At 50.8% G+C, this 18,833-nt stretch overlaps 3 protein-coding genes across 3 annotated transcripts in view; 2 read left to right on the top strand and 1 right to left on the bottom strand.

Annotated features, from left to right (window-relative positions):
* Positions 1–879: 879 nt before the first annotated feature.
* TGME49_247230 (centrin) lies at positions 880–5,066 on the bottom strand. The gene is made up of 5 exons (XM_002367049.2): positions 4,300–5,066; positions 3,079–3,270; positions 2,348–2,434; positions 1,993–2,073; positions 880–1,654 (listed from the first exon to the last, which is right to left on the bottom strand). Exons 1-5 carry the CDS (start codon positions 4,300–4,302, stop codon positions 1,508–1,510), a joined length of 510 nt encoding a protein of 169 aa, XP_002367090.1. The 5' UTR covers positions 4,303–5,066; the 3' UTR covers positions 880–1,507.
* Positions 5,067–5,195: 129 nt separating this feature from the next.
* On the top strand, positions 5,196–9,394 carry TGME49_247220. The gene is made up of 5 exons (XM_018780811.1): positions 5,196–5,852; positions 6,156–6,479; positions 6,816–7,036; positions 7,344–7,758; positions 8,132–9,394. The coding sequence occupies exons 1-5, from the start codon at positions 5,336–5,338 to the stop codon at positions 8,293–8,295; spliced, it is 1,641 nt and encodes a 546-aa protein (XP_018634949.1). The 5' UTR covers positions 5,196–5,335; the 3' UTR covers positions 8,296–9,394.
* A 404-nt stretch (positions 9,395–9,798) lies between these two features.
* MIC15 (microneme protein MIC15) overlaps positions 9,799–18,833 on the top strand; it is a 31,379-nt gene continuing 22,344 nt past the window's right edge. Inside the window, exons 1-13 of the mRNA XM_018780810.1 lie at positions 9,799–10,469; positions 10,708–11,099; positions 11,607–11,834; positions 12,203–12,446; positions 12,863–12,880; positions 13,142–13,381; positions 13,929–13,961; positions 14,350–14,664; positions 15,355–15,642; positions 16,320–16,343; positions 16,651–16,872; positions 17,134–17,169; positions 17,929–18,231. Coding sequence (XP_018634948.1) covers positions 10,349–10,469; positions 10,708–11,099; positions 11,607–11,834; positions 12,203–12,446; positions 12,863–12,880; positions 13,142–13,381; positions 13,929–13,961; positions 14,350–14,664; positions 15,355–15,642; positions 16,320–16,343; positions 16,651–16,872; positions 17,134–17,169; positions 17,929–18,231 — 2,464 coding nt within the window. The 5' untranslated portion in view covers positions 9,799–10,348. The remainder of the gene's footprint in view (positions 10,470–10,707; positions 11,100–11,606; positions 11,835–12,202; positions 12,447–12,862; positions 12,881–13,141; positions 13,382–13,928; positions 13,962–14,349; positions 14,665–15,354; positions 15,643–16,319; positions 16,344–16,650; positions 16,873–17,133; positions 17,170–17,928; positions 18,232–18,833) is intronic.

Below are 18,833 nucleotides of genomic sequence, written 5' to 3'. Positions count from 1 at the left end.
CGTCAATGCGCAGTGATCGAAAACATTCGACCTGAATTCCTAGGAGTTCCTCCGCTGGACGCGTACTTACACTGACTGGTCTTTTGTGACCACCACAACCCGTCGGCTGCTCGACAGATACATCCACGCTTCTTCCCTTTGAAGGTCAAATCTACAGAAAAAATAACAACTCTCTCGTCTGTAATAGGTCACTCACGGGCACAGCAGACAAATGTAAGGGATCTAGCGTCTGCACTCTTGGGCAGCCGAGTCACCAAAATACCAACGGTACCGAGTAGGAATGCACGAACTCGCGCAGGGCCACTGCACTTCCAAAGCAATCAAAACACGAGTTTCTGGAACACCACGAACAGAAGTTCTTGTTGCATGCAATCCCTACTGAAGTTTGACCCGGTCACCGTGGCAAATTGCCAGCATGCTGCCTTTCGCCTAGAGTTTCGGTCTGAATGCGACCCTCTGTCAAGATCTGCTGGCTAAAATGAGGCCTGCTGCCAGCATGCCGGATGTAATGTTTAATGGGGCAACGCATTCACCTGTTTTGTCGCTGTTCACAACAGCTATCGGTCAGGTCCCTGCCACACACGTCTCTGATAATTTACCCTGGTATCCAGGCCTCCCCGAAGTCGCTCGGTCACCACTTCCCTGATGTGACTTTCATGAGAAACGGAAACAAGCCTACAGCAAGAGCAAGGCATTTTTCGGTGGGCTCAGGAATTCATCTCAGAGCCCGCAGGTGACTCCAGTTCTTCGATGGACGTCATCAACTGGTTAGATACCTACTAGGCTAATCACAATTGTGGAACAGGCGGTAGATCTATTGGCTTTCCTTGGTTTGTTCTTCGATTTACTTTAGGAGCTGCAGCAAGCTATTCGTGAAGGCGAGGCCTCAATTTTTGAGCAGTTTTTGTGGCGCGTGCATGTTCCGTTGTGCCAGCGGACCGGACGCAATTACCTGCCAAGATGACAAGGCCGGAGCGTGTGCCGCACATAACGAATCCACAGCATTGATCGCGAACGCGTTCTGCGACGCTTCCATCAGCAAAATAAACTGGAAAACAGACAGCCACGAGCGATCGGTCCTTCCCAGCTGGGACCGGCTCGTCGTCTTTCCCCGAAACGGGTTAACATTGAAGGCAGAGAAGGTTAAGAGAACCAGTTACACGAAGAGTAGACGAACTCGGCTTACACCAACCCAGCTTCCCAGGGGGTGATGTAAACGAAGCATTTACAAGAGTTATGAAAACATGTGGACGCGGATAGACAGAAAAACACGAGCGACGGGCAGAGCGTCCAGACGCGGATAGAACTCGACTCTCCCTTTTGACAATAGACAAAGCGCATTTGCTACATCGTTGAAGAACAAGAAAACTGCGTCTCTGGGTACGCACATTCTTGCTGGTCCGGCGGAACCGGGACCGGTCTTGGAATCCCCGGGTTCGTTGCCTTCCCCACGCACGCAGAGATAACCACAAAACCATTAAAAAGTCCTTGATTCGCCTCGAATGTTCTAGAACAGATTCGTCTTTCTCATGATACGAATGAACTCCTCTTCATTGATTTCCCCGTCGCCGTCCCGGTCCGCCTCGTCAATCATTTCCTGAAGCTCTTCGTCCGTCAAATTCTCCCCGAGCTCCTTAGACACACGCTTCAAATTCTGCGGTTCCAAAGCATGAACACCCGCCAACAACGTTCCAGTTAATAGGGGTCTTCAATCGACAAAAACCGCGATTCTTCTGCCTTGAATGTCAATCCAAAATGCTCTCCCACACTCGAACCCATCGCACGCTCGATGCACAACATCCTCTGCCCTCCCCGCCCCCGAGTGTGCCATTCCTGCTGTTGAAGTCTCACTGAGGGTGCCTACAAGATCTGCGTTTGTCTCGCATGCCACTTGGTAAAAGATGGAAAGCGAATGCGTCTAGCAGCGGCTGGCGACACCTCAGTGAACTTTCTGATCATTCTTGAGAATCGACGGCCTTGTTCGCGACTCACCTTGAACGAGATTTTCCCTGTCTCGTCATCGTCAAAGAGCCGAAATGCCTTGAGGATCTCCTCGCGCGGATCGCGTTCTGCCTGCGAAGGACCGTGAACACAGCAGGCATTCCCTTATCTGAAAACTGGCAGACCGATGTCTATCAGGACGCTCTGCTGAGCTGCAAGTCTCTCCCTTTTCGTAGACTGACCACAGATTCGCAGACGCGGATCCGGAAACCGCATGCAGTGCAGAGACCTAAATACGCCCTTCGTGTCTCTGCTAAGCGGAGGAGCGCCACACTCTCCCCTAAACGCCTTCACTCGACCTACACGGCCACCCATCTACCGCAGAAACGAGCGAGTTGTTCTTTACCATCTTGACAGTCATGAGACTGAGGAACTCCTGGAAGTCAACGCTTCCCGTGCCATCCTTGTCCACGTCCGCGATCATCTTTCGAATCTGCGAAAAGACGAATCAGGACGCACTGCACACAGATCGTTCACGTCCCACACCTGTCAGGCAGTGCCTGCTGTTCGATTATGAAACCAAGTCTCACTTCGCACTCGCTGTTGTCCTAACTAGCCGAGGCATCGTTTCTCCAGCTTCCGCTGCGGAACCACAGAAACGGTTAAGGAAGAAAGAACTCGCTCCTCCATGAACGTTTCTGTCAACTATGTAGCTCGCCGAACGCGTTCGGCAACCTCGGTTTGAACTACTCGTTTGTGCTAGATGTGGACTGCTGTTATGCTGCTGGACGAGAACGCGCTCGCCTTTGCAGAATTTCGTCCGACACCGGGCGCGCGCTCTGCGGTGACCCCAGAAAGACTTCAAGGCGTCGGCAAAAAGTCCAGGAAGGTCGCTCGGCTACGTCCGCTTCGCCACCAAAGAAAACTCCGCAGCCAGAACGTAACGACCATAGCTAGTTACGTGCTGCCATTGCCAGAACTTCACACCCAAGACGAACTAACAGCAAACATTCCAAATCCGAGCCAAGAGAGATTCCCCAGCGTGACAGCAGAATGCCCAGTGTTTGTGCGCGACTCGTCTTCACACGCATGTCGAGAAAAAAGTGGAGACCCGTGGAAAGACGTGGACCATCTTACCTCCTCTTTCTTCGGTTCGAAGCCGAGCGCGCGCATCGCGACCTTCAACTCCTTTGCGTCGATGCAGCCTGACCCATCTGTGTCGAACAAGTCGAACGCTTCCTTGATTTCTTGCCGCTGTTCTTCCGTCAACTCTGTCTTCTTCCCCGCCCCTCGGCCGCGCGGTAGAGAGCTCGCTCCTTTCCGACTATGCTGCAGAGACCATGCAGAAAAGAGCAGGTGTAAAAGCCGACGAATCGCCACTCACGAGGACTGGACAAATCTGGAAAACACTGAGTGGGCAGATCCGCGCATCTCCTTAACGTATCCGGCATTTCTTTAGGGGCTGAGAAAACAGAGGATGAATCGAAAACTTTAAGATCTCCACCTGCAGCAGTACCACGAGTCGTTGGTAACAAGGAATCCACGAACGCGAACAGTCTGCATAACTGCTGAACACAACGCCACCCCACGAGAATGCTCAAGACAGCTACAAGTGGTGGACTTCAGTTTTCCAACACAATACAGTTAGTTCATATCGAAGCATGCTCTGCTAAAACATCGCACTTGGACCCGGTGAACAAAGGCCAGTCTAAACCGGTAGTCCAACTAGTAGCAAGACACACGCGACGGCCTCCGGCCAACGGCGAAAGCTGACAAATCCAGGGGTGGGCAGCAGACATGGACAGATAGGAAATAATTTCTCGTCAGTTCGTCTTCAAGCTCTTGGCTATCGCAGACGCTGATAGCATGTGCTTTCGAGATGACACAAAAGTAACCGACTGCTACTGAACAGGGGACCACCGTGACTTGTAGGAGGGAGAGAGTCCGACAGTGGTAGGTGACGGCCGACACGCATAAAGTGGAGAAGGCAAAAACGAAGAGTGACACAGGATACCTGGTGGCCGAAGAAAAAGAACATTCATGGTCCCCGCGACGACGTGCACATCCGCGGCGGGAGCGAGTTACAAAGACTCGGCGGATTGAAAAAGGAGACTGTCACTGCACCTAGAGAAACACAGCCTCGAGGTGAGTCTTCCGACCTTTGTGAAAGGTGTGGCGCGTTAGATCTTGCGTGACTGGAAGCCCACAATGTGTGTTTTCTACATCATCTGTCCCGATAAAATCGCCCGTATGTTCTATCCAGATGTGTCATCGAGCTAGTTGTCCATGCCAGCTCTTTCCCCGTGGTCACCCACCACGCCTTCTCGAACACCAGAGATGCAGTCCGTTGAAACTTACCATCTTTCATGGGGAATTAGTCGAGGGAGGCGGTAGAATTCGAACACGCAGAGTAGGTCTTGTTGCTGTGCGGAGCCACGAGATGGAGGATGATGATGGTGCAATCGTTGATATCACACACAACGATGCGCTCGGCACGCAGTGCCAAGATCGCCGAGTGCTGTTCAATACGGTAAAGATGCTAGGTCGCCTTTCGAAAAGGGGATGCTAAAGAAATTATTTTGTTGAGCACCAGTCACTGGAGTGTGCATGCATCAGTTTCAGGTGAAAACGCTTCACGAACAGTTGTTAGGCGGGTCGCATTCGCTGTTTCCGACCCCACTCTACTACCACTGAGCACGTGCCTGTGCAGCCTAAAAAGCTGGTGGTAGGAAAGTGCCATCCTAGAAAACAAATTCGGCGAGTCTTATTCAGAGTAGTTTGTGACCGGCAGCCCCGCGTGTCTGGAAATTGTTTTTGCTCTGTACAGAGTATCGATGTGGCCAGCAAACGGTGATACTCTCCGGTTTTCGCCCCCGCGTCTCTCGATGTCACCAGGTCTGCACAGCGAAACGACTACGGAACTGGCTCTGCTCTTCTCGTCCACGGCAACTTGCGGCGAATGCCATTACAGAAGGCAACGCAATGTTGCTTGCACAGACTTCAGAAGCATCTGCGCCATCAATCACCATTGCCGTGGATAACTTTTCTTCGGTAAGTGGCGGGGACATGAGAATTGTAACTCAGCAACGAGCAGAAGCGCGGATTGCACTAGAAGCACCAGCAGTACGCTTTTCCCTAGCTGGGGTCACCATCTCTCGGGTCCCGGGTCACCTCCACATCCCGGCGACTCAAAGCTGCGACACACCCGAATCGAACTTTGCTGAGAGCCGGCTACTGAGTCATTCGGCGCGTCTCTAGACTGTCCACCGCTTCGAGTAGTCTTCCTGAATGATCAATGGCGTCACAGAAGGCCAAGTGTAATGGAGCAAACTAGGCAGTTGTGAGAGTCTGTTTGTTCGATTCAGTTCCACTTACCTCTTCGTGAGAAAAAGAAATGCAGCACTGCGGATCTGTTTCAGGAGCGCTGCGGCTACGAGCGCAGCGCGTGTGTCCACTGAGTACGCGTTCCTGGTGCGACTCTCCATTCAGGAGCGATGCTGAGAGGCGACTATATCATGCAGTTGCATTTCCCATGGTTTCCCTCGGTATTCTTGTTCTGTTCGTCTCCTGCGTGTCTCTGTCACCATCGACAGAACACTGCGTCGCAGAGGCTGCTGGGAACGTCGAAGCTGCTCTGTCTCACGTGGATTCTCACCGTAGCGGTCGTGCTCCACACCTGTTGAAGACTATGCAGAAGAAACTTGTTGTACCGGAGGACTCATTCCCTTCCAGTTCTTCGCTGTATCACCGGATTTTCTATGCAAGGAAGCTGCTGGCGCAACGCTCTGGTGGCGCTGAGCTGCCGAAGTCACTGGACACCACGCGGCTAGAAGGCCTTCTCAGAAGTCCGGCTTACAAGAAAATTCTGGAGTATCCTGGGGACCTTTGGCCAGGCGAACGCCAGCAGAGGTGTAAGCTTCACAGGATAGTTTTCCATAGAGGCAATCTTTGAAGACGCCGACGGTCTGGATTGTTTTTCCCGCTGCGACTCAGATGGTGTCCAACAAGCGTAGCCTCAACGCAGGAAGGGTCGCTCTTTTTCTCAGTAGTGGCAGTTTGCCGTTCGCCTCCTATACAGGCACACTTGTTTCACTGTACTTTCGTGGCACTGTTCCAGCCCCCGCTAGGAATCGCGAGTTTTTAATGTAGTGTGCTGAGTTACAGAGCGAAGGACAAACACTGCTGCCCGTGTCTGTGCGCCATTTGTGTTGTAGCCTTTCCTCCCACAGCAGAGTTTGACTGGGGCTCTCTGTCCCAGCAGCCCGTGCCTGGATTCGTTGTGCAGCCGCTGCCTTCGTGGATGCAGTCGGCAGATCCTAGACAGGAGGACCTTGCGCCGACCTACGTGAATATCCGAAACAAGGTTGCGCTGCTGAATGCAGCTTGGTTCTCGTGTCCGAATGCCTTCCGTACGCGGAAGGGACAAGACGAATTTACCGCGGATTGCTTTGAAGAGGCTGACTCTGCCAGCGTATCAGATGTGAAGGAACAAGAAGAGATTGGCAAAGTGCCCCGACTCTCAGTACCTTTGTACACGCGTAAGTACGACTGCGCATCATTGTAAATTTTTGAAGGAGAGACGAGTAGGCTCAAACGGTACTAGGTCGATTCGTCGCAGACTGTCAAGGAAGGACTAGTGTTATGTGCGTTCTTACCGTGTATGCTTACTTTCGGTCTCGGGATGCAGGTCGCCGTTTTGTCTGAGACACCATCCTAGTGGGTCTTTGGAGCCGCTCCCAACGGAGTGTCACTTGCGGAAATGGGAGGTTAGCAGTGGAAGCGAGTAGTTCCAGCTCGTGTCACCTTCGCTGTTTAAAGTTCACTGACGTGACTGGATACGTTTCGTTTCTTTACTTGTATGTGTTGCTTTGCAGCGGCACTTGACCGACGCATGGGGCGGCCCCTCAACCCAATTCTTTTTACTGCTCGCTGCTGTGCCAATCCGGAGGGTCCTGGGTCCGATGCTCGCTGCTCCACTTCGTCGTCTTTGCCGCGGCACCACGTGACAGGCCGAGGCGTGCTTGGCAAGTGGGGAGCCAATCACGCAGCTGACGCGCTGCTGACAGCCAGGAATCCAGTTAATGGGAGACTTCAGGTGCGGTTGCAAGCAATATTCTTGCGTTGGATGCGATTGACGAAATGTGGCATAATGCAGACGCCGGATAGGTGCCGGGTCGTTTGCTTAAGCATTCGAAGTCACTCGTCATATCTCCGGTTTGTTCTTTGCACGATTGTGGTGGTTTCACGGATACCGGCAGCGTTACCATTTATTTTGGTTGACATCCGCGTATCTTCTAGCGAGGAGACAGCATATGGGGCCGCCTGAGCAGGAGAACCACACAGTGGAATTGAGTTTCGTTGTTTTGAAACAGCAGGGTGTCTTCGATGTGACTGATGTGCAGGTGGCTCTCATCCTTCGAACCGATGGCAGTGGGAAGTTCGCGGTCCCCGGCGGATTTGTAGACCCGACAGATGGACCGCTCATAGTTACGCCTATTCTTCGTGAACTTCTGGAGGAAGCCGTTTCTTATGAGGACGGCGACAACTCGGAAGAGAGCCAGCAGCGTTATCGAGAGACACTGGGAGCTCTGCGGAATATCTTTGGTCCGTTCAGGAGAGACAGCCAGACAGGCATAGTCACGTGGGAGAATGAAGAGGAAATAAAATGGGGACATCCTATCTACGCAGGTTATGTTGATGATGAGAGAAACACAGAAAACGCATGGATGGAGACTACTGTTTTGCATTGGCACGTCTCCGATGAAGATTACAAACATCTGCATCTCCGGGCGGGGGACGATGCCACGCTTGGGTCCGGTAAGTGGCGACATGCCCTGGCGACACTGACTCTGAGTTAGTTTTCTAAATGGGATGGTGGCTGTACAGTGGGGTAGGTAGCACTTACTACTTTTTCCGGCATTGTTTCCGGGCCGCACGCCATTCAGACGGAAAGCGTCGCTATTGGTAGCTTCGACGCTCATAATTGTTTGATCCCACCATCTGGATCTGCTGCTTTTGTTATCCGGTGTGAGTTTCAGTGGCACGGAAGCATGTAGCCTATGTGTACGCAAGTCAAGTTCATCTGATCGTTTTTGTAGGGGTTTAGAGCAAGCTCTGTTCATAAACACGAACACATCGTTAAACTAACGGTGTGTGTGCGTGTGTCTATGGTGTGACGTCCGTGTTTCAGCGGCGTTCTACGACATTGACGACGATCCTCGGCTTGTGGCCATGAATGTGGACCCGCTGAAGGATCTCTACGCCTCTCATTCTTCATTTCTGGTTAAAGCCATTAAAACACACTTTCCAGACGAAACGGTGTTGCTCACCAAGCTCGGAGATTTTTCATGGTAGCTGGGCGACTAAAATAATTTGTGTTTTTCCGAACCTGGACCGCGTTTACGAACAGATGAGTGCGCCTCGGCCGCCGGGAGCTCGAAAACCGTAAAGATGGTACCGATGACCTCTGTGAGCGTCAAACTTGTGTCCGTATGTGACTCTCTACACTCGATTGCAAAACAAAATGCACGGTCGCAGCTATGTGTCATCCCAATTGGCTTTCACACAGCGTGTACACGCGTACTAGGTGCAGCGCATGCGTAAGCGTACACATGTCCCCCGGGGGAAGTTGCTGCTTTTTTTTAATTCGCCGAGACGCTGACTCGTAGTAGCGTTTGTTAAGTCCGTGACCGATCTGAGGAAATACCATGCGGTTGCTGCCGTGTATCGGTGGGGTTTGTTATTCTTCACGAATTTCAAGGCATCGGATGTGAATGCAGGGTGTGGCAGCAGTTTGGCTGTCCTCTTTTTATTCGAGCGACACCGATAACGATAGCCCGTGCGGAGAGAGGTATGTTGGTGTGGCAGTTGTAAGCACGTGTATCGTCTCCCACTGAGTAATGGTGCAAGGAAAGAATACGAACCGGTGTACTTTGGATGCTGCAAAGGGGACGCGGAAGTGTCTGTTTAGGCTCGCCAATCACAAGTGTTAAACCTGGATGGGGGTTTCGTGTAAAGGCGACTTACGAGAGAGCCAAGCGCCGTCAATTCAGCAAAACAAACGCCAAATGAAGCCAGCCACCACAACGGTGGAACTTCAACCTTGTCGCTATCAAGTCCGAATAGTGTGCATGGTCGAGCAGGGGTGTATGGTATTTGGCATGGGAGGGAATTTCCTTTCGCTATCATTTTTCAGTGCGTGAAAAGTGGGAAGCACCGAGAAGCACACAATTTGCAGGGGTTCCACGTAGTATACACGTACAATAGTACGCTCATGTTTCGTGTTGCTGCATTTGCTCGGTATTTACTGACTCGTGCAGATACAAGTCTCCGGTGATTGAATGAGGTCAACCGTTGAGCACTGAGGAACATTGTAGTTATGAAGTTAGAGTAGCGGATTATCTGGGAAATTCATTAGCAAAGTAGTCAGGGAAAGAGTGGAGCTGCACGAGGCGTTCGGACTCACGCTTTGTTGCACCCGGCGTTGATCTGCACTGCCACTGGCGTGCAAGAGAGTAGAAGGGTCACCCACGAACTGCGATAGTATCGTGCAAGGGGTTTGTTGCTTTTTCTTAGTTACGATGAGAGAATTTGAGAGGCGGCAAAAACTGGAGGTGGTAAACAGTCATGAAACGTGAACGCCCAATTTGACCTCGTCAGTGGGCTGCAAACGGCATAGCTGAAATAGTGAGACACGAACGTTCGAGACAGCCACAATCATCCAGACCACGTTTAGTGTTACGACCAATGACACCACTAATAAAGTGATATTTTGTTTCGAACGCCATAGAAGGCTTGATAACGGAATTGTCATATTCGAGATGCCCTTCGCTAAAGCCGACTTGGCGCGGTAGCTACAATAAGGGCTATTTGCATGACGCATCTTCCATGAAAGACACACGTACTCGTAGCTGGACGGCAGCGAGCATCCCCAGGAAACTAGTAATCACATCGTGAGCTGAGCCTTAGCGAGCGTAGCGTCTGCTCATATATCACAGAATTTTGCCTACAATTGTGGCATTGTGCTGGTGTTTCGTGCGTAGTGTCCCTGTGTCATTGTAAAATTGGGCAAAACGAACAGAGACGCAGCTCGCTGTGGCTACATGGCTCTCTACTGCATTTCAAAGACACAGGATCCAAAGTTGCGATTGACAGAAAATGAAAGCATTTTTCATGTCAGGTGTCAGACACGCACCTCTGTGTTGTCTTCAATCACAAATGTTTGGCCTTATAAACACACCGCGCGATCTAGAACGCTCGTTCGTCTCTGCTGAAGGACTTCTTTACGCGCCATACAATGCCTCCGCAAGGTCACTCTGAGAAAGCCGCTGAAGTTTCCCTGTACAAACGGGGTTTCCAGCCTCGATGAATTTGGGACGCCTCCTCTTCTCTCTGAGAATTCTCGTCCATGGGGGTTCTGCGAGTTCGGTCATTCCCGCTTCAACAGAGGACCATGGTCTTTCGGGCGACGAGGGAGCCGTTTCGGCTTCCCTTGGTACCAGCGTTTATTGCTTTGTTCTTGTTAAAGGGTGAGGAGTCGGACATGCAAACGTCAATTTTAAAAATTGGATTGCTCAGGGAAGCGTTAGTGCTTCGTATCAGCGCGTGTAGCTTCCGTGTCGTCTTGCCAACCGAGACGAGGCTTTCCCTGGTGTAAGGCGCTGGCGAGGGGCATTTCAGTGGTAGCTTGTCTGCGTTTGTTAGTGACCTCACTGCTCGTGTAAGAGAGGTTGTGAAGATGACTTGTTTGTGATTTGCCCCCTTTAGGTGTAACTTGTCAACTGCAGTTGGGTACGAGCACCTTGCAGAAGAATATGTGGACTACGGTGAAGTTTGACGAGCCCATGATAGACCCAGTCGTTTTCGTGTCACCACCTGAGGTTCCGACGAACAGTTTTGCTTTGGTACTGATTGGAGGAGTCACGGCGTCAGGCTTTCGCGCGCGTGTCTACTTCCCGTCATGTGAATATTCGCCCAGCGGCGGGACACTGTACGCCGTGCGATGGCTTGCCGTGGAAGCGACGTCAGCCGGATACTATGACAGCTCCAACAGACAAACAATTGACTGGACAGCACACGCAGTGACCCTCGCTTCATCAGGCACAATCCCCGCCGGCTACGTATGGTCGCAGTCGTTTTCTGCATGGGAGGATAGACCGGTATGCTCCGATAATTTCCTTTGGATTTTGTGAGACTGTTGGCGTTTGCGGTTGCGCGATTAAAACCGAGAACACGGAAAAAAGACAGGATGTCATTTGAGGCACCTAATTCAAGCAGAAAGATTCACTTCATTGTCACGAAGAGGACGGGACGAGCGAAGCCTCAGGAACTGTTTCATTTTTCTAACACAGGGAAGAATGTATGGTCCGGGACGTGACTGGTGAGGATTCAGTAACTCAGAGGCAGGCTCTGTCATGAGCTGAAGGCTGATGTGTTGACGAAGACTTCATTTGTCAGTTCTCTACCCACCAGCGGTTGTAGACCAACGAACGTGTGCGCGTGTAGATAAAACTGCAATATGAGATAGACTAATTTGGGGTCAAATCCATCAGCGAGTTCTGCTTCCGTTCGGAGGTGTGTGGACGTCAGTTCTTTGTTTGATGACGGTGAACGCGTGGATCGAATAATGCTGTGTCACGTCATTCTGTTTTTGCGCGCTTTCGTAGGGTACTCCAGGCGTCCTGATTGGCGTGCAGAACCACAGGGAAATGATTTCAGCAATGTACTCGTCGTCGGAATACCTGAACCCATTAGTCATCAACAGCAACAGCGGAGGGACCTTGACGTTTTCTTTCCTACGTCAGATTAGTCATCGGATAGGCTTCACGTTAAAAGTTGGCATATTCCAGTATGATGCGAGGCGAGGAGCAGTTATCAATGGAGTCAATCTCGTGGTAGGTCACTGCAAACTCAACCTACTACCTTGATGCGTCGATTGTCCCTCTGTAAACCGGCATTGGCCGTAATGAGTGTGCGGTGCATCAGTGGCCTCAGTGGTGTTTGATAGGTATTGCAGTTAGATTGATTCTGCTAGAATTGTCATCTGCGGTCGCTTGCATTCCTCACCTTTTTGTGTAAATTTTCACGTCGGTTTGAGCCCGAAGTTGGGAGAGGGTTTGCCAGACAGGAGCATGGAGTTCGCGCGTGCGGTATTCGTTTTGTTGTCCTTGTTCGACGGAACCAACACTGGGAGGATTCCTGTGTCCTTAACAGTACAAAAAGATACAGGTGTTTTATCTGGCACCATAATCTGATTTTTCAGGCCCAGAGATATGATTTGAAAGTGAATGAAGTATTGCCGGTTGCAGACGTGGTAGCTGGCGGTACGACCCCTGCAACGTTTGCAGTCCAGTGGGTAACGCCGACCGAGGCGCCCTTGGCCCTGGTGGTTAAACCAAAACTCTTACCAGACGGCAGTTACTCCGAGAGTCTGGTCGCCGTTGAAGACTGCAGAAAAGGAGCAACCTACGAACCTCACGCATTCGACGTCACACACGCGTTTACAGGTACGGCGCACCACAGCTATGCTTTCACGTTTTAATACACGTTCAGATCATATTCGAGTGCTGCTGATAATGGATTAAAAACCATAGTCATGTTGTGGCAGTCACCGGAATGGTGCTGCTGCCTTGCTTACAACTGGCCTGCCGGAATCTTGCTATAGAACTTTTTCTTCTGCTGAGCCGTCAGAGTCGCCGCCTTTCAGCAAGGAGCGGACCATACTGGTCACAATGGTTGTTCACATTTTTGACTTTTTTCCTCTTTACGCTCATTAGTGGTACGCGTGTTGTGGCCGAGACGGAAGAACAATAAGCTGCTTTCGATACAACTGCCAATAACGCGTGATGAAACTTGTCTGAGTCTGTCAGCATATGCTTTTGTTATCTCGTTTGTCGTTGCCTTCTGTGCCACGCTCCTACAGGCAATCCGGCTTCCACCGGTATGTGGTTTTGCACACTTAGTAGCTGGCACCTGACCAGAGACCAGGCGGCAATCCACAGCAGTTCTCTGATTGTCGCTTCTTGCACGAGACGAATGAAAGCAGTGATGAAGTGTATTCAGTGTACCTTGTTACTAGAGTACACAGCGGTAGATACGTTGTCCGCCACGCGGGTTTTCCATGAGCCCGGGGGTTCCTGCAGACAGATGTTCCAGCTGAATATTCAGAGCATCCTGTGACACGGTGGTTGGAATTTTTCAGCTCATCGAATCAACGGGGGTCCAAACTGCTTCAGGCCATCGGCGAGCGTTCCCACTTGGCTTACCGAACCGTGCAAATTGGCTTGCGAGAGCTTGTGGACTGCCAACTCTGATGACTACTGGAACTGTGACGACGTAAACGCTTGCTTTGAGACTGATTTCCGGTCGGCGGAGACGCTGATGGCCCTTCCACAAATTGACGAGAGCATTGCAGAAGTGCTTGTAACGTCGTGCAACTTCGGTTAGTCTAGATTCCCAGCGTGCCAAGCACGTGGTTGACATTGTGGCCGGGGATGTTCCTGCTAACGCTTGCGTGGGTATGGGTGGTTCCGTCGTTGCCTTGGAATTTCCAAACATTTCCCGCCTCTGAAAGGGATAATGGAGAACAACAGCATCAAAGCTGTCGAATTGATCTGATGTATGTAAAATTAGACAACTGATATTCTTTTCATTTCATTGCATGTTATATCCCCAATCTCCACGAATGGCCCAGCAGTTGTATATGTTGTATATTTCCTCAGATTCACCTTCTGCTTATTTAGGAAGTAGTCGTCACTCTATGGTGAACCACAACGCATGTGCCCGAATGCTAGCGTTCAGTTTTATTCGGCATAGTCTGACTTCTCCTACAAGGCGAGGAGCACGAGGGAACTCCCTGTTTCCATTACTTCACCGGGAGAAACGCGGATTTCTAGGTTAAGGTCATGTCGAGTTGTGGCCGTCAGTTTCAGCATGAAATTTCTAGCCTCTTCTAAACTTGAAGTGCTTTTTGGGTTTCTTTGCCGCAGCGACAAGGACCGCAGATCTGATAAAGCAATACGGTAAGGTTAGCTGTCGGGTCTAGTGATGACGCAAGGTGGAACTAGCGCTTTCGGGGCAATTCTTCCCCAATGCGCGACACGTTTTGTCTCACCTGGTGCCGTGGGAGCAGGTGCCAGGATGAAGCTCCGAATGCGTGTACACAACGTCTGGGTGATAAGACGAAGGTGAAGTGTCGGCAGTCGGATTTTCAAATTAGTCCTGTCGCTGGGGGGAGCCTCGATGGTGTCGGGAAAAGTGTTTTCATACACAGCCCCAGATGTGACCGCACCGAGATGCTGCCTTTGAGAACCCAGTTGCAACGCATCCTGTCAGCGACCGGCAACGTCGCGAGCGTCGATCAACCGGGACGCGCTTGCGAGTATGGTCTTGACTGCGTGACTCCTTCAGAGTATGCGGTGAACCTGAAAGTTGACGATATTGCTATTGGCACCATGTGGAGTACGTCGTCTCACTGCGGAGGCGACAAGATGGAGGTTGAGATTGTCGGCGCTTTCTACGAGAAGCTGGGTGTCTCGATTTTAACGGGCTCCACATGCGAAGTTCAAGATGTTAGCAGGGAGGTAGAGGCGCTGTGCAAAGCTGAAGGAGGAATTGGATGTTCTATAAGTGGTGCACAAATCTATGAACTCATAATGAATTATCCGGGCGTCTGCTTCGCTCTGGAGGATGCAGAATTGCAAATCTTCTTCAACTGCACCTTTGGTAGGTCTGTTCGAATACGCGATGCGCTATAGCGTCGACGCTATTACGAGTTCACCACCCCGCATGAATGTGGTGCTTACTCGGTGTTTTTTTTTCGCAGCCAGCTGCTGCAGCTAGTGGGAGCGAGTAGGCGCTCTTTCACGTACCTAAGTGTACATTCCAGGAGTCGCGGCAACAGGAGCCTTTTTTAGTGGCCTTTTAGTGTAGGGGCCCAGCGGTGTCTTCTGCGTAACCTTCATCCGTGTGAGTGCTTGTCTGATACAGTGTTTCGGGATCGATTGCCAGAGAGCCTCCGGTGAAGTGAGGTGGCTTCTTGCTGTCCTTTGTTCGCTACGAGGGCCCAACTGTTGGGATACTTTGTTTCCTGTGTTGTAGATGTAGAGAGTAGCACATTCGAGTACGGAGGGACGTTCTGTTTGGGAGAAGCACTCCAGGCAATGCAATGTCTGGTCTCATCGCCAGATCATACTGGCACATGGCCGTGTTATTTTGACGGGTCTGAGAATCCGTCACCTCTTGCAGCGTTTGACAGAAAATGAAACAATATCGTAAGACGCACTCGTGCGTACTATATACTCACACCGTTTATTCGATTCTCTGAAATTCTCCTCGCTACGTTGTCAGAACGACAGGAGCTCCATGCGTGTCTAATTGTTATCGGCTGCCTGATACGCTTCGTGGTTGCTGTAGCTTCAACTTCGCCTTTTGACTGCGAGCTGTACGAATCCAAGGGATTTGATCAAGAAAACGGTGACTGCATGTGTCCGAACGCCTTGGCCGCGTGCACGCGGGAGGAGGCCACATTCAAGAGCGGCTGGTTACAGAACCTTAATAAATCATATCAGTATATGCTGCACGGCCAGATCCGCTACGTGGCCAAAAGCTCAGTCTTCCAAGCTTTCTATGAAGCGCCAGAAACGTCAAGTGCCGGGGACAATACGCTGTGTGCTCGGATGAACACCATTGTTGTTTGCAAGAGTAAGAGACCACTTTGGTACTATTGTAGCATGCTTTTAAGGATGGTGTCGATCCAGTGATGAGAACTTGGATGCGCCGATCATGCACTTCTGATTACACAAGGCAGCTCTTGAATGCTGGACAGCCACACTGTAGCTCCGCTTTCCTTCTGTGCATGTAGGCAGCACTGCCTCTGTGTGTGGCTTCCCAATTGAAGGGGCTGTGACACGCCAGGTCCTGCTTTTTGGGCCACTGCGCGCTTGTGTCTTCGTTCTGATAGAGATCCGTCAAAACTTGTCGAGGTCGCAGCCGCACATGAGAATCGAGCCGTGAAACTATACCGCTTTGTGATCGATTTCAGCATGCTCTTAAGAACTCGTAAACGCAGAGATGCGTTTTTTGAGGATCGAGGTTTCAGTGCACTTGTTTTTACGTAGGTGAGCGTGAAACAGGGACATACATACCCGCGTGACTATGTTCATCAATATTGTATTCTGGAGGCGATTTTGAGACCGCTCTAGTGCAGCGCGTACGACTATGGATGATGCACGTGGTTGTTAGCTGTGCTGGTAGACACCTTACGTTTCACAGACCACACTTCAGCAAATGCTTGACACGCTTTCTGAGCATGAGCATTAATGAATGCGGAAAAACGGCATGCTTGCCACCATTGTCTTTTGCTTGGAATTTTACCACAGATCCCACGCCAGTGTCCGCAGTCGGTAAGTCGCTTCATATCCGGAGCGTGAGGACGGTACCAATAGAGATATCTCCATAGATAGCGCTTGATGCCAGGACTTGACGCCAGCGATAGGTGTGTACTGTCGGCTGCTATTTGACAACGAATGAGCGATTAAACGCCTAGTCGAATTTTAGGTCGACTCGAAATTCTTTCTATCCCGATATGTCAGGGACACACTCATGGTATGCCTTCTATAGTGTGCCGCGTGACAACGTCGTGTGCGGAGATGGCTAATTACTAGATGTTCCGCTTACTGTCTTGTTCCTTCGCCTCCCTCATCCGTGCAGTGGGCAACCGCGGTCCTAACTGCTACGTAATAGAGCATGGCTCCCAATACTGCCATCTGCCGTGTTTGACGGCGTGGGACGCGTTTCTTGCTGCCAAGGACTTGCCACAACAATCGGACTACCAAGCAGAGTTTGAACGCTTCTGGCTCAGCTTCGATTTCCCTGCCATTCCTCCTCACACCAGCCAAAGCTTGTTGGAGCAGTTACAGCGTTGCCGCTTTGGTAGGTGATTTGATCTGTTTAGAAGTCTGATATTGCTGTGATTTAGTAAAGACTATCGTATTCAGGCACATTTCTTTTTTCCGGGTACGGCAACAGCCTAAAGACGGTTGCCAGGATTGTGGCGTCAATTGCGCGGATGTTCTTAACGCTATTTGGGGCAGGTGCTGAGCTGCAATGAAAGGAACACGGATGCAGCAAAAGCCCGACTGTGGAGTGTCTCATTTTGTCGCGTGGTTCGTCAATGCGTGTGTTGTCGAGCAGCTACACGGCCAGCTACAGCTCCTCTGCAACAATATGGTATGCCGCCCTTGCGCGCAGATGGTTGGCACTTTGTCAGCCTTTAGTGAAGCAGACATGATATTAATATCGGTTCGTCATCGGAGAAGCCATCATGGAAGACGACGTTCCAGTTGTAAACTTCAAAGAATTATTCTCAGACCATACATTAGAAGTTAGAAATGCACCGATGCGAGATCTCTAAATCCACTTACGAAGATAGTGGGATATGAGATGTGGGACAGGAAAGCAGAGAAAGAGCATGCGAATTGGTGTCTAATTCGTTTCTGCACGTGAACAAATTTTATACCAGGGCTTGTACCATGGCGTCAATTTGTCACGTATTATCCTTTATAACACTCAGTATTTCGCACACACAAGTTTCGCCGCGCGGCACGAGAGTCGCCAGCCGGTGCCAAGCCCCCAAGATTCAAACTCGTGTTCCGTACATTCTTTCGTGACCACTGAGTCAACTGAGAATAACTGTTGCTGCAGGTGGAAACGCTGGAGAGCGGTGTCACAAGCGTTTAATGCATATGAACTGTACGATTTTTGAGGCGAACTTTCGGGAAGACAACACCATTCATCTGTGTGCATGGGCATGTACAGTCGCACGCTTTTCATGGTCTAGACTTGCAGCATCCCTTCTCGTTCGAATTTTAACGCTACACGGAAGCCTCTGTTGCACTGCTGGCGGAGACCGGTTGGCATATTTCAAAGTAGACTCTCGTACATTGTGCGCCACACGGTTTGTCTCCCCTGCCTCTCGTATGCCACCAGAGGATGAGATCGACGTGCAACTCCCGGACTACGGAGCGGTGATTATTCCGCTCGGCTGTGACAAGCTGCACCATCGAGAGGTGGTTCAGGCATTGGTCGGATCAGCTTCGTCCATCATGTTGGGCGTTCATGAGCCAGGTTGCCGCTATGAAGACGCCACAGAGACAGTTCAGAGAGAGTGTAAAGCTGCCGTGTCTGCGCGCAAAACCACATGTGAAATTGATAGCTCCCTGTTCACTTCCAAAGACATCCTGTGCAACACGTCAACCATCAAGCTCATCATTAGAGGGACTTGTATTCCAGGTACGCAACTGTTTCTGAGAGACGGTTTTCCGGTCTTGGCTTTAGCCAATGTGTTTCCTTTGGTGTAGAGTGGAGTGAGCATTCTGCTGGGTCTTTGCCTTCGTACGTACCAGCCGCTTCCCACCCTTCATGTACGCACATTGGGAATAGGTGTGGGTGTGTGACTGGAGTGGATATGGTGCACATGCGCGCATGTCTGCACACATGGGTACGACTGCGCCGGGAGCCGTATCCCCCCTGTAGGTGGTTGTGTCACTGCATGGAGGGTCGTACGTGTCTGCGCATGCATGCATACCGGTAATGACGCACGTATTATTCATACATGGCCATGTCTACACATATCAGGAGCCTTCAATGTAAGTCTCAGTGCAGCCTGTGGAAGATCCAGCAGCTTAGTCCCTTTCAAGCGTATGTGCTCATCACTTAGTTTGTCATTCTCTGAAATCTGTAGTCGGTATGCGGTTGCAACTCTTGTGAATAGGAGACTTCACCTCTCGCTGTCATCGCCGATGTTGTGGAGGAATTGTTTGACTTTCCATGTTGCTCCTCAATGCAGTTGCGTATTCATTTGCAGGAAAGAAATAGCCTTTTTGCTTGCCTAC

This window comes from Toxoplasma gondii, chromosome XII (genome assembly GCF_000006565.2).
Source record: "Toxoplasma gondii ME49 chromosome XII, whole genome shotgun sequence".
Lineage (NCBI taxonomy): Eukaryota > Apicomplexa > Conoidasida > Eucoccidiorida > Sarcocystidae > Toxoplasma > Toxoplasma gondii.
This window is presented reverse-complemented; position numbering and strand designations above follow the sequence as displayed.